Here is a 13,973-nt window from a genome sequence, read left to right as displayed (position 1 = left end):
CTAAATTACAATCAGGTTTTGTGTCTTCTGGAATATCCTGGGCCTTCCCTGTTGATTCTTCTGTCTGGAACTTCTTTCTTCTTTGGTATTTTGCTGTTTTTTCTAAGACTTAAATGAAGTTATGAGAGCCAGCAGTTCTCTTGAGAAGAGAGAGAGAGCTGTCACCTGTTACCTCTGGCAGGTGGCAGTTGCTCTCTCTTTTGTCCCACTATTCCCTTTTATACCTGTGATGACATATCAATAGTTCGTGCAACAGGATTGGTGCTACGTTGTCAAAAACATCAGATTTAAATATAATTGGTTCTTTGTATCTGAGTGCCTGATTCAAATTGATTGGCAAAATTCAAAACTCTGCTGCCTTTGTAAAAAACTGCTGTTTGGCCTTCCGATACAAATGTTTCCATTTGGGGCACCCTATGTACTTGCACTTTTAAGCACCATTTTTTTAAGGGACGATGCAATGCTTCCTCCCTAGTATTTTACTGTTTTACAAACACCAATCTACACTTACTCTACCGAACTTTGCAACACTATGCTATCCTCACAGTTCATAATACTTTCAACAGACAGTTTTTTATAAACATAGATATATGTATCAAATTCATTGTCGAATTGGAGAAACAAATTAAGTTTATATTAGACACAATTTGCCTTTAACCCATTATTATCTATGTGTCTTCAAATGGTAGTCAACTTTGTCCAGGGCCATAGTCACTGGAAGTTCTCAGTATTAGGCTGATTTGATCCATTCCTCTCCCGCTCCCCTCTCACTCAGCCTGCCCCTGCCCCTCCACCACCCCCACCCTCCAACTCTCTTATCCCCTTCCCTGGCCCTGTCCCCTGCCCCACCCCACCACTGCCCCGGCCCCGCCTATCTCTCTATCTGTGAGGACAGTGGAATACAGTGAACAACAGGGTATCAGTGAATGTGCCGTAACTGGATTTCCAAAAGGCATTCAACAAGATGCCGCACAAAACGCTGCTACGTAAGATAAAGGTGTACAATGTTACAGGTAATGTATTAGCATAGATAGAGGATGAGTTAATTACCAAAGCAAAAAGTGGGGATAAATGGGTGTGTTTCTTGTTGGCGATCAGTGACCAGTGGTGTGCCTCAGGGATCAGTGTTGGGACTGTAATTGTTTACAATTTACATTGATGATTTGGAGTTGAGGTCCAAGGGTTCAAAGTTCACTGATGACGCTAAGATGAGTGTTAGAGCCAAGTGTGCAGAGAACGTGGGAAAGAGTCTGGCAGAAGGAGTGCAATGTTGGTAAATGTGAGGTTATCCATTTTGGTAGTAATAACAACAAAATGGACTAATATTTAGATGATAAAAAATCGCAGCATGCTGCTATGCTGATAGACCTGGGTGTCTTTGGGCATGAATCAAAGAATAAATAAAGAACAGTACTGCACAGGAACAGGCCCTTCAGCTGCCCAAGCCTGCGCCGATCACATTGTCCTCTCTAGACCAACTGCCTGTATTCCTCTATTCCCAGTCTGTTCATATGTCTATCCAGATAAGTCTTAAATGTTGCTAACATGTCTGCCTCAACCACGCTACTTGGCAGTGCACTTCAGACCTTCACCACTCTGTCTAAAAAAAACCTCCATCGCACATCTCTACTGAACCATTCATCCCTTACCTTGAACTTGTGCCCCTTGTTATTGTCATTGCTGCCTTGGAAAAAAGCTTCCAACTGTTTACCCTGTCTATGCCCCTCATAATTTTATAAACTTTTATCAGATCGGCCCTCAGCCTCCATCTTTCCAGGGAGAACAAAGAACAAAAGCAGCCTGGGAAACAGGCCCTTCGGCCCAACAAGCTCGCACCGCCGTTTTAACATTTACCAGTCCCCCCACCCCCACCCCCACCCATGACCCTTATCTATTGTTTATGGCATTCCACATTGAGGAAAAACTAATTTAGGCACAATTTATCACCTCCAATCAGCCTAACAGCACATCTTTGGGGTGTGGGAGGAAACTGGAGCACCTGGAGAAAACCCGCACCAGCACGGGGAGAATGCGCAAACTCTCACAGACACTGGCCCAACTCCATGTGTCTGCACAGCAAACAGTGATAGTCACTGAGCTGTCGTGTTGCCCAGCATCTGGTCCAGTTTAAGCGTACACTAACGACATGAAGCACTAGGCCACTCTCGAACATCCAAGAGCAGCCCTTGTACGAGCCATTGCGTGTATGCTCCTTGTTGGACAACAAGGCGGACCGACTTAAAACCTGTGAATTAAAAGAGAAAAACATTAGTATCATTCCACATCCTTATACATTACCAGGGACATCCCAATGCTAATGAACCTTATTTAAAAGAATCTCCCATATCCTTCCATCTCCAACCCACTCTTGTGCCTGTCTAAGTAACTCTTAAACAACTCCAGCGTGCCTGCCTCCACCACCTTGCTTGGCAGAGCATTCCATACCCCACTACCCTCTGTGTGAAAAACCTCCCTCTAATATCCGTGTTATACCTCTTGCCCCGCACCCTAAGCCCGTGACCCCTCGTACTGTGCATTTCTAACATAGGAAATAGCTTGCCACTGTTTACAGTATCTACAGCCTTCATAATCTTATACACCTCTATTAGATCTCCCCTTAGTCGCCATCTTTCAAGGGAAAACAGCCCCAATTTGCTCAATCTTTCCTCATAACCCAGTCCTTCCATACCAGGCAGCATCCTGGTAAAGCTCCTCTGCACTCTCTCCAGGGTCTCCATGTCTTTCCGGTAGTAAGGTGACCAGAACTGGACGCAGTATTCCAAATGCGGCCTAACCAACATTCTTTACAACTGCAACATTAGACTCCAGCTCTTATACTCTATACCCCTTCCTATAAAGGCTAACATACCATAAGCTTTCTTCACAGCCTTCTCCACTTGTACTGCCACCTTCAAAGACTTGTGCACTTGCACCCCCAGGCCCCTCTGCGTTTCTATACTCTTTATAGGTCTACCCTTTATCATATAACTCCCTCTACATTATTTCGGCCAAAATGCATCATCTCACATTTATCAGGATTAAACTCCATTCGCCATATATCTGCCCAATAAACCAGCCTATCTACATCCCATTGTATTGCCAGACACTGCTCCTCGCTGCACGCCAATCCAGCCACCTTAGTGTCATCTGCAAATTTGCTGATCACACCACTTACTCCCTCTTCCAAGTCACTTATATATACTACAAAAAGAAGTCCCAGTACTGAGCCCTGCAGCACACAACTAGTGACAGACCTCCAGCTAGAAAAGGACCCTTCTACTACTACTCTCTGACTCCTGTTACCAAGCCAGTTCTCAACCCATCTAGATACCTGGCTTTGTATTCCATAAGCCTTGATCTCTTCAACCAACCTACCATGAGGGACTTTGTCAAATGCCTTACTGAAATCCATATAGACGACATCAACGGCTCATCCTTCATCGACCGTTTTTGTCACCTCCTCAAAAAATTCTACCAGATTCGTAAGGCAAGACTTCCCTTTTACAAAGCCATGCTGCGTATCCCTAATCAGGTCTAAGTGCTCATACATCCTATCCCTAAGAATCCTCTCCATCAACTTGCCTACCACTGACGTCAAACTCACCGGCCTATAGTTACCAGGGTTATCCCTCCTACCCTTTTTAAACAACGGTACCACATTCGCTATCCTCCAGTCCTCTGGGACCTCACCTGTGTCCAAAGAAGAGACAAAGGTTTGCGTCAGAGGCCCAGCAATCTCATCTGTCGCCTCCCTAAGCAGCCTAGGATAAATGCCATCGGGCCCCGGAGATCTGTCAGTTTTAACGCTACCTAAAAGCCCTAACACTTCCTCCTTTGTAATGGATAGTTCCTTCAACTGGTCTACAGCTCCCTCTAAGACTGTACCAGACATCAAGCCCCTCTCCTTCATGAATACCAACGCAAAGTATTCATTCAGGATCTCCCCCATTCCCTCAGACTCTAAGCACAATTCCCCTTCTCTGTCCCTGAGAGGACCGATTGTTCCCCTAGCCACCCTTTTGTTCCTAACATAAGATTTTCCTTTGGATTTTCCTTAATCCTACCTGCCAAAGCCATTTCGTACCCCCTTTTTGCCCTCCTAACTCCCTTTTTGAGATCCTTCCTACTCTCTCTGTACTACTCCACCGCTTTCTCTGTTCCCAGTTGCTTAGACCTAACATACGTCTCTCGTTTCTTCCTGACCAAGTCCTCAATATCTCTAGTAATCCACGGCTCTCCAATCCTACCTTTCCCATCCTTCCTCTTAACCGGCACATGTCTTTCCTGCACCCATTTCAGTTTTCCCTTGAAAGACTCCCACATGCCTAACGTGGACTTGCCCTCCAACAGCCTATCCCAGTCTGTATCCCTAAGTTCCTGCCTAATCCGGCTGTATCTAGCCTTCCGCCAATTTAGCACCCTCCCCTCAGGACAGCACTCATCCTTTTCCATTAGTATCCTTAAGTAGACAGAGTTGTGGTCACTATTAGCCACATGTTCACCTACTGCAACCTCAACCACCTGACCCGGCTCATTGCCCAGAACTAAATCCAGTATAGGCCCCTCTCGAGTCGGGCTATCTACATACTGCTCCAAGGACCCTTCCAGTTTATTCAATCTGTCCTCAAAGCTTACACCCACAACATTCTGGCAGATCTTTTCTGAATTTTCTCCAAAGCTTACACATCCATATGGTATGAGGTGACCAAAAAAAAAGTTGGTTTGCAATTGCAACAGCTAATTAAGAAGGCAAATGGAATTTTATCCTTCATTGCTAGGGGGATGGAGTTTAAAAACAGGGAAACAGGGAGGTTATGTTGCAGCTGTGTGAGGTGCTGGTGAGGCCACACCTTGAGTACTGTGTACAGCTTTGGTCTCCTTACTTGAGAAAGGATATACTTGCACTGGTGGGGGTGCAGAGATTCACTAGATTGATTCCAGAGATGAGAGGGTTGGCTAATGAGGAGAGACTGAGTAGACTTGGGTTAATTATACTCACTAGCATTCAGAAGAATGGTGGGGGTTGGAATCTAAAGAAACATATAAAATTATGAAGGGAATACATAAGATAGAGGCAGGGAGATTATTTACTGGCAAGTAAAACTAGAACTAGGGGGCATAACCTCAAAATAAGGGTAAGTAGATTTAGGACTGAGTTGAGGAGGAACTTCACTCAAAAGATTGTGAATCTGTGGAATTCCCTGCCCAATGAAGCAATTGAGGCTATCTCGTTGAGTGTTTTGAGGCAAAGACAGAACATAGAACGCTACAGCACAAACAAGCCCACAAGTTGCGCTTATCATATCCCTACCTACCAGGCCTATCTATAACCCTCAATCCCATTAAATCCCATGTACTCATCCAGAAGTCTCTTGAAAGACCCCAACGAGTTCGCCGCCTCCACCACCACCAACGGCAGCCGATTCCACTCACCCACCACTCTGTGAGTGAAAAACTTACCCCTGACATCTCCTCTGTACCTACTCCCCAGCACCTTAAACCTGTGTCCTCTCGTAGCGAACATTTCAGCCCTGGGAAATAGCCTCTGAGAATTCACCCGATCTATACCTCTCAACATCTTTTACATTTCTATCAGGTCACCTCTCATCCTTCGTCTCTCCAGGGAGAAAAGACCGAGCTCCCTCAGCCTATCCTCATGAGGCGTGCCACCCAATCCAGGCAACATCCTTGTGAATCTCCTCTGTACCCTTTCAATAGCTTCCACATCCTCCTTGTAATGAGGCGATCAGAACAGCGCACAGTACTCCAAGTGGGGTCTGACAAGGGTCTTATAAAGCTGCAGCATTATCTCCCAACTCCTAAACTCAATCCCTCGATTAATGAAGACTAGTACACCATACACCTTCTTGACCACATCCTCCACCTGCAAGGCTGATTTGAGAGTCCTATGGACCTGGACCTCAACGTCCTTCTGATCCTTCACACTGCTAAGAGTCCTACCCTTGATGATAGACTCCTTCATCCCATTGGACCTACCAAAATGGACCACTACACATGTTGAAGTCCATCTGCCACTTCTCCACCCAGCCTTGCATCCTATTTATGTCACGCTACAACTTCTGACATCCCTCCAGACTATCCACAACACCACCAACCTTCGTGTCGTCGGCAGACTTACCAACCCGTCCCTCCACTTCCTCATCCAGGTCATTTATGAAAATTACAAATAGCAAGGGTCCCAGACCAGATCCCTGGGGCACTCCACTGGTGACCGACCTCCATGCAGAAAAAGACCCATCCACAACCACTCTCTGCCTTCTGCAGGCAAGTCAGTTCTGGATCCACAAGGCAACAGCCCCTTAGATCCCATGCACTCTCACTTTCTCAAGAAGTCTTGCATGGGGGACCTTATCGAACGCCTTGCTGAAGTCCATATAAACCACATCCACCACTCTTCCTTCATCAATGTGTTTAGTCACATTTTCAAAGAACTCAATCAGGCTCGTAAGGCACGACCTGCCCTTGACAAAGCCGTGCTGACTAAGATAGAGTTTTGAACAGTAAAGAAATTAAGGGTTATGATGAGCAGGTGAAAGTGGAGCTGAATCCACGAAAAGATCAGCCATGATTTTATTGAATTGCGGAGCAGGTTTGAGGGGCCAGATGGCCAACTCTGCTCCTAGTTCTTACATTCTTATAAAATTAGTTTGGAAAACTTCTTTCAGGAGTTAATAATGGTTTAGGAATGGCTCTCATTGTGCAGATTTTGCGCAACCTGTGCCAAATTTACATAATCAGATTGGGGGGTTCTTTTTGTGCCTGGGATATAAATTTCAGTTAAGTTCTGTTCTCCCCAGAATACACAGTCGAAGTATACAAAGCAATGCAAATGAATAAGCTTACTATCGAGGTAAACACATTTAGTACCCACATTTGCATATATTTTGAAATGGTATTGCAAATTCTATTACATCTCCGTAGCTAGTCATAGAAATGATGTTGCTGCCATTTGTGGCCACACCCCATTCAGAAACAAAAATTGGTTCATTTCATCCAACAATCCCAGGCTCTTGTGCCTTCGAAAATTATATAACATTTGTTGATTTACAGTTTCTGTAGATTTGAAGTAGTGCTTTCTGTTTTCCTCACCCCGACCAGATCTTTGTGAGCTAAAAACTCGGTTAGAAGAAGCAGAAGAGAAGAAATTTCCTGAGAATGATCTGCTGCGGCAACTAAGAGTAGCTGTGAAAGAGGCAGAAACATGTGCTTCAATTGCTCAACTGCTTGTCAGCCGAAAGCAGCGCAACAGGCAAGTAGTATAATATCAGGGCAAGCCCATACCTGTGCATTGACTTCTGTCACTGTTACATGGAAATATCTTTAAATTTCCTCCTCCAACTCTGATTTGTTCTCATAATCACCGTTCTATCCGTTCCATCCCCAACCCCTCCCGTCCCCTGAGATCTTCCACCCAATCCCTTTGTCTCCCACCTTAGTCCCTCTATCTCTCTTGTCTTCCATCCCAGCCTCTGCGCCTCCCCTGCCGTCGTCCCCGCCTCCCCCCTCCGCGGTTCCACCACCACAATCACCTCTCCCCCCCCCCCCCCCCGTTTCTCCTCTCACCCCCGGTCTTGCCACTAATTCCTTCATCCCATGAAACATTAATTTTTTTAAAAATGTGCTCCAGGTTCTGAATGTGTAATTTGAGCGACTCTTGTATAGAGAGGTTATAAAGCAAATTACTATAACAAATCATATACTGGAAAACAGCAAACCAATCAACGTTTACAGGAGGAAGAGGCAACGTTTTTTTTGGAAGGTGTTTAGGTGTCGAATTCTTTGTTTCTCCAGCTGGAGTGATTGATGCTTTGCATGTTGATGTCGGGTTATCTCATGAAACATTCATTCATTTAAGGTTGGGATATTTTGCTTAACTTACCAGAGAGATGAGAGTTAGGACATTATTGACATATTTTGATTCTTGGCATGTGGACAGTGCTGCTGTTTAGAGCCTCCCAAGTTACATATTAACACAATCCCTATCATTCATTCACTTCTTATGAAACGTGTGTTAGAGATGCAAGAGAAATTGAGAACAATAGGAAAAGTAATTGAAAATATACCAAGTAAATATTGGTTGTGAGTAATCTTTAAGTTTGTCTATCATCTTAAAAAGTCACAAAACCTATTGGCTTATGATGCAAACTGTCTTCAAATTCAATTGAAAGGGCATGTTTTTTATTTATTCCTGTGGTGTCACCTTGGCGACAAGACCAGCATTAATTGTCCATCCCTAATTCCCCCCTTATAGGTTGGTGGTGAATCACTGCAGTATGTATGTTCAGAGTGCTATGGTAAAGGTTTTTGACAACACCAGGTTTAAGTCCAACCGATTTATTTGATAGTACACTCACTAGCTTTCGGGGTTAGTCCGTTCATCCCGAAAGCTAGTGAGTTTACTATCAAATAAATTGGTTGGACTTAAACCTGGCATTGTCAGACTTTTTACTGTTTACCCCAGTCCAACGCCGGCATATCCACATCAAAGGTTTTTGATCCAGTGAGAATGGAAAAATGATGATGTATGTGACTTGGAGGGACTTATCCAGGTGGTGCTTCCCATATATCTGCTGCCCTGTCCGTCCAGGTGGTAAATGTTGCAGACTTGGAAATGCTATCAAACAAGTTTTGGTGAGTTGCTGGAGTGCATCTGTTGAGCTTTTTGAGTGTGGCTGCAGTCACCTCGGGAACTGGGGAATGTTTTAACACATTCCCAAGTTTTGGACAGGCTTTGTGATAGTCCATTTACTCCATACTTCAAACCAACCTCCCATCCATTTACTCTGTCTCCACTTCCCGCTGCCTCGGCAAAGCACACAGCATAATTAAGAGCCCCATGCACCTTGGGCATTCTGTCTTCCACCATTTTGGTGGGCGGCACAGTAGCAGTGATTAGCACTGCTGTTTCACAGCTCCAGGGTCCTGAGTTTGATTCCCAGCTTGGGTCACTGTCTGTATGGAGTTTGTATGTTCTCCTCATGTCTGCGTGGTTTCCCTCCGGGTGCTCCAGTTTCCCCCCATTGTCCAAAGATGTGCGGGTTAGGTTGATTGGCCATGCTAAAATTGCCCTTCATGTCCTGAGATGCATAGGTCAGAGGGATTAGTGCATAAATATGTAGTGATATGGGAGTAGGGCCTGGATGGGATTGTGGTCAGTGCAGCCTCAATGGGCCAAGTGGCCCCTTTCAGCACTGTAGGGTTTCTATGATTTCTATGATCTTATTTCGGCAAAAAGATACAAAAGTCTGAGGTTACTTACCAACCGACTCAAGAACAGCTTCTTCCCTGCTGCTGCCAGACTTTTGAATGGACTTATCTTGCATTAAGTTGATCTCTCTACACCCTAGCTATGACTCTAACAGTACATATGCACTCTCTAGTTTCCTTCTCTATGAACAGTATGTTTTATCTGTATAGCACGCAAGAAACAATACTTTTCACTATATGTTAATACATGTGACAATAAATCAGATCAAAATGTAGTTTCACTGAGGCTCCATAAATTTGTCATTAGGTTTCTTTATCTTTTTTCTCTAACCTCTTTGGAGTATAGTCTAGCATCTAGTGAGCAGCAATCTATAAATCCCAGATTTAAGGTTAACAATCAATCTCGCATCTGTTACCATTTAGGGAAATTACAAATATCTGTGGGGGAATACAACCATAAGTTGTATTCTCTCACAGGTAAGTCTTCTCATAAATTAACCCTTGGCATCTGGTTATTATTTTGGTAAATCTGTGCTTCACTGTCTCCAAAATCTTCCCAAAGCTTCATGTCCACAATAGCTTGCAGTACAGTTGATGTGGACTAATCAGAGATTTATATGTCTGTAGCATACTTTCTATCCCCTTGCATTCCATTTTTTTTAAATCCATTAGCCTTTTTGATAAGTTTCTATTTCTCTTCAAATTAATTTAGTGATCCATTTACTTGGACCCTGAATCTCTTCGTACCACCACTATTTCTAGCCTTTTGTTATTTAGAAAGTTCTACCTTTGTTAGATCCAAAGATGAGCTCACATTTGCCTTTGTCGAACTCCGTTTTTTTTTTGTTCTTCTTTCCTTGGATTGGAGAAAATCAGATTGAGAAAGAAAAACGGTTTTGAATAAGATTTGAACCTGCTTGGTGAGCTGCATCCAGTGTCAAGTTGAGCAGTTTGGCCCTTGAGTTTCAGGTCAGAAAATATTCTCTAGCAGAAGGGAGAACAAAATTGGGATATCCTGAAAATATGTTTACTTGTAGTCAGAGGAGGAATGAGAGGATTGTCCAAACATCTAACAAAATCTGTTTAATTCTTGGTTATCATGTGCTGAATGTAAGTAGCAGCTTGTTGATTGAGACTGAAGGACTTCAAAAAGAAAGATTTGTGTTTATATAGCGATTTTTTTTGTATATAATTTTTAATTTATATTGTGCTTTTCATTGATATGGAGCTTTTCATGACCACTGAGTATCTCGAAGCATCATATAGCTAGTGAAGTACTTGGGAGTGCTGTGACTTTGATACTGTAGGAACCAGTTTGAGCTCTGCAAATTCCCATGAACAGCAACGTGATAATGACCAGATCATTTTTTTGTTTGATGTTGATTGAGGGATAAATTTTCACCAAGATGAAGAGGATAACACCCCTGTTCTTTGAAATCTTGCTATGGGATCTTCACATCCACTTGAATGGACAGATGGGACAAATTTCAATTTTGATGTCTGCCACCTCCTGCTACCAGCAGCATTCTGTTGAATACAGACTGCTGATCAAAGCTTGGCTGTTTGAAGAGTGGGTTGGGATGCAAGAACTCATGGACTGAATTATGAACATTGTTGTTTATGAGTAATTGAAATTTCTACTAACTAGAAACCCTTCAAGTAAGTCAATATTCTGAAAACAAGCTTCTGATAATCACCTATATTTGTTGCTATATTTTAGAAATAAAGCAGAAGGTGGAAAGACTCGGACAAAGCTAACTGTCCATGAGTTGAAAGCATTTGTGCACCAGCTGTACAGCCTGCCTTGTGTCATCAGCCAAACGCGACTGGTTAAGGTAAGCACCTAACAAATGCAACTGTCATTGTATCGTCGCACACTTGACATGTGGCCAGGAATAGCAGTTTCTTTGAACACAAATAGAAGTATACTAGTCCAATCCTAATATGGCAAACCAGTCTCATCAGATAGAAGTGAATAACTCATTAGAATTTAGAGTCAAGGTGTATAGGAATACCAATGTGCATATTGACAAGTGAAGGTAGGTTTAAGGTAGACGGTGTAGAGTGGGTTATTCAGTTTGTATGTCAAGGAAAGGGAACATGTTAGACTGCTGCATTTCAAAGGTAAAGGTTTTAGGCTGGGATAGAATCCCTAAGTACAGAGAGAAATCATTTAGCTCGTCGAGTGAATTCTGAACATTGCTGCTTATGAATAAAGGGCAACATTTCTACAAAACAGAAACCAACTCTGCGAAAGAGCATCCCACCCAGGCCCTTCCTTCTGCCCTATCCCCATAGCCCCATGCATTTACCATGGCTAATCCCCATAACCTGTGTATGTTTGGGGCCCAAGGGGCAATTTAGCATGGCCAGTTCACCTAACCTGTACATATTTGGACTGTGGGGAAACTGGAGCACCTGGAAGAAACCCATGCAGACACGGGAGAACATGCAAGCTCCACAGACAGTGACCCAAGCCGGGAATTGAACCCAACTCCCTGGGGCTGTGTGACAGTAGTGCTAAATACTGCCAACCGAACCCTGGACCATAAGGAAATTCTTACATGCAGCTGCAGGTTAAATACAGCAAACATATATGGGAAATATGCAGGGGCTATGAAATTTGGGGTCATTCATCAAAGTTATACTTTTCATTGAAACTGATAAAAATGGTGAGAACTGGGCCGAGAGAGAATCCCATGGTAACACCATCTATTTGTGCATATGTGGTGTTGGAGGTGATCAATGATTTCAAAAGGAAATTGGATGGGCATTTGAGGAAATAAACTCTCGTAGCTAGAGATGGAATTAATGTACCATAATGATTCTCTAACTCTTGACTTTGAATCCAAACTTTTGCCACAATCTCCACTGACTTCAGTTTTACTTTGTTTTTTTGCCTCATTTTGAGCAGACTGCCTTGATGTTAAGGGCAGTCATTATCTCTGAAATGCAGCTCTGTAGTTAATATTTGGACCAGAACTATAATGAGATTTGGAGCATTTTTTAGCTGATTGATGTAAGAACCAACGGTCTTATGAGGAAAACATTTTTATGTAACAAGTGCTAAGGGATATCTGAGAGTTTGATGGAGGCAGATTCAATCATTGTTTTAAAAAGAGAATTAGATGATTATTTGAATAAAAAGAAATTGCAAAGCTGGAAGGAAAGTGCTAGGGAATGGGACTAGGTGAGTTGCTGCTGCAAACAACTAGCATGGGCATCAGGAGCTCGATGGGAGATCCTTCTGTTCTGTAATCATTCTGTTTTTTGGAAGTAATGCATCCTAATGTATCCTAACGTTTCTCCTCATCTTATTCCTGCCCTGCCTCCTCTTCTGAGACTGTGTCCCTGGTTCTGGACTCACCAGCCAGGGGAAACATTCTGTCTACATCCATCCTGGCAAAGCCTATAAGAATTTTGTAAATTTCAATGAATTCATCTGTTAGTTTTCAAAACTCAAAAGAATAGAGATCCAGTTTCCTCAATCTCTTCTCATAAAACAATCCCACTACCCCAGAGATTAGCCTGGTAAACCTCTGTTGGCAATTCTTGTCTGACAGAAATATTCTTGCTTGGGTAAGGAGACCAAAACTGTATACAATACTCCAGCTGCAATCTCACCAAGGCTGTATACAATTGCAGTGACACATTTTTACTCCTGTACTCAAATCCCCTTGAGGTGAAGGTCAACATGTCATTTGCATTCATAATTGTTTGCTGCACCTGCATGCTAGCATTCCGTGACTCTCAAACGAGGACATCTTCGGAAATCAACATTCCCCACACTCCCACAATTTAAGAAGTACTCTGCCTTTTTGTTTTTCTGACCAAAGTTGATAACGTCACATCTATTCATATTATGTCATGACACAGTGGTTAGCACTGTTGCTTCACATGCCAGCACCCCAGGTTCGATTCTCAGCTTGACTCACTGTCTGCAGAGTCATCACATTCTCCCGTGTCTGCTTGGGTCTCTGCCGGATGCTCCAGCTTCCTCCCACAGTCTGAAAGATATGCTAGTTAGATGTGTTGGTTATGCTAAAGTCGCCTTCATTGTACGGGTGCTGGCGTGTGGCGACTAGGGGATTTTCATAGTAACTTCATTACAGTGTTAATGCAAGCCTACTTGTGATTCATAAATAAATTAAACTTAAATCATTTATTTAATACAGATAGTGAGAGGATTTGAGTACAGAAGCAGGAATGGCTTGATACAGGGCCTTTGTGAGGCCACACCTGGAACATTATGTGCAGCTTTGGTCTACTTACCTGAGGAATGATGTTTTTGCTCGAGAGGGAGTGTAGAAAAGGTTTACCAGACTGATTCCTAGGATGGTGGGACTGATATATAAGGAGAGATTAAATTGGTTAGGATTGTATTTGTTGCAGTTCAGAAGAATGAGGGGGGAGTTTCTTAGAACCTACAAAATTCTAACAGGATTAGATAGTCTAGATGCAAGAAGGATGTTCTCAGTGGTGGCGCTGTCGAGAACTTGGGGTCTTCACCCAGAGAGTGGTCAGCCTATGGAATTCACCACCACAAAGTAGTTAAGGCTAAAACAATGAATGTTTTCAAGAAGCAGTTAGATATAGCACTTGAGGCAAGGGAATTAAAGAACATTGAGGGGGGAAGGCGGGATTAGGCTATTGAGTTGGATGATCGGCCATGATAATGAATGGCAGAACTAGCTCGAAGGGCTGAATGGCCTCATCCTGTTCCTATTTTGTACGTTTCTATGTGA

At 43.2% G+C, this 13,973-nt stretch overlaps 1 protein-coding gene across 1 annotated transcript in view; it reads left to right on the top strand.

Moving 5' to 3' along the window:
- kdm5a (lysine demethylase 5A) overlaps window positions 1-13,973 on the top strand; it is a 278,206-nt gene that overhangs the window by 168,009 nt on the left and 96,224 nt on the right. The window contains exons 17-18 of the mRNA XM_080190586.1: window positions 7,120-7,270; window positions 10,949-11,063. Coding sequence (XP_080046712.1) covers window positions 7,120-7,270; window positions 10,949-11,063 — 266 coding nt within the window. The remainder of the gene's footprint in view (window positions 1-7,119; window positions 7,271-10,948; window positions 11,064-13,973) is intronic.

The sequence above is a fragment of the Carcharhinus amblyrhynchos genome, chromosome 6, assembly GCF_965287045.1.
Source record: "Carcharhinus amblyrhynchos chromosome 6, sCarAmb.v2.hapA, whole genome shotgun sequence".
Classification (NCBI taxonomy): Eukaryota; Metazoa; Chordata; class Chondrichthyes; order Carcharhiniformes; family Carcharhinidae; genus Carcharhinus; species Carcharhinus amblyrhynchos.
This window is presented reverse-complemented; position numbering and strand designations above follow the sequence as displayed.